At 47.9% G+C, this 1385-nt stretch overlaps 1 protein-coding gene across 1 annotated transcript in view; it reads right to left on the minus strand.

The window, feature by feature from the left end:
- Nucleotides 1-1375, minus strand: part of LOC102679093 (trehalase-like) — an 8016-nt gene extending 6641 nt beyond the window's left edge. Inside the window, exon 1 of the mRNA XM_006608985.2 lies at nucleotides 963-1375. Within this exon, the coding sequence (XP_006609048.2) occupies nucleotides 963-1096 (134 nt within the window). The 5' untranslated portion in view covers nucleotides 1097-1375. The remainder of the gene's footprint in view (nucleotides 1-962) is intronic.
- Nucleotides 1376-1385: the final 10 nt, after the last annotated feature.

A 1385-nucleotide genomic window follows, 5' to 3' on the forward strand; every position in this document is an offset into this window, starting at 1 on the left:
CAAACCCGTTTCAAAATTTATTATATTATTTCTTTCTTGGGAAACGTAAGCGTAACGAATCGATGCGAGGAAAGGAAGAATTAATATTTCGAACGAAATATCTAACGTATAATTCTCGATTGTTATCCGTTTTCGTTACCGAATGTTGTTTACCGATGATAAATGAAGAGTCGCTCGAAATATCAGAACGTGCTCGCTCGTCCGTGATTCTATCCGTGGACGCGGTAAGGTCACGTTCATTGTACTTGCGGAACACGATAATTTAAAAAGCTGGTGTTCCGTCCGTTACCGTTTCGTTTCACCGAAGTTCATTGCTAAGGCCATATCTTTTAATTCGACGATTTTGCGATTCGCCGAGGAAGCTGCGGAACGCAACGCTCCTCGTTGGCATCGTTGTACTCGACGCGATGAATCATCGAGCATTGGCGGTGTGGGGTCGCTCGCGCGCGCGCGTGCGTGCTCACAGATCGAAGCGACTGGCCAGTAGACACGAGATCGAACGTTTATTCGAATCGCTTGGGAAGATTCCACTTGCCCGTGCACTCGTGCTCGCCTCGAACAATGCCGATTAATTTGGTCGAGAGTCACGCGTCGCCGTGCGATGTCAGCTCGGTTAGGCCCGCCGGTCGTCGTCGATCAACGTGACGACCGATGTGAGACACGAGCGACGCGCGTCATCGTTATTACGCGCGTCTCGTATTACGCAACGAAACGTATAGGCGGGAAAACGATCCGAGAACGGGACACGGAAGGACGCGAGGCAAGGCAAGGCAAGACGAGGCGAGGCGAAGTGAGGTGAGGCGAGGCGAAGCGAGGCGAGGCAAGACACGAGAGGCGAAAAGAGGAGAGAAAGGTGGAGAGAATTCGCGATTGGCGAGGAACGGCACGCGCCACGGGCTACCTCGGCGACATTGTACGCGCGTGTTTTTTTACTTATAGTCCATGTTGTGTGCTTTACTTACCTCTGGCACGGAGGTGGTTTCGACTTCTCGGCATTGGCGAAACATCGAAGAACGATGAGGAGTGCGAAGAACGTAGTAGCAGCATTCACCAGGATATTTCTCGAACCACACCGGATGGAACAGCTCGAGGCCATTTTCTCTTCACCGATGATCTCCCGCGATCTCCTTCTCTTCCCTCTTTCTCTTTTCTCGATTCTCTTACTTTTTTTTCTCTTTTCCTTTCTTTTTCGTCCTTCTTCTCCCTTTTTATTTCTCTCTTCTTTTCTTCTTCTTCTGTTTTCTTCTTCTCTTTTTTTTTAGTTTTAACTTTTAGCTTTACTAAAAAAACGGATGCGTGTGCGCGCGCGCACGCAGCGAATCTTTTCTCTATTTTCTGTTTTTTTTTAATCGAGTATATTTCGCGATAAAATATATATATATATA

The sequence above is a fragment of the Apis dorsata genome, unplaced genomic scaffold (assembly GCF_000469605.1).
Source record: "Apis dorsata unplaced genomic scaffold, Apis dorsata 1.3 scaffold_51, whole genome shotgun sequence".
NCBI lineage: Eukaryota > Metazoa > Arthropoda > Insecta > Hymenoptera > Apidae > Apis > Apis dorsata.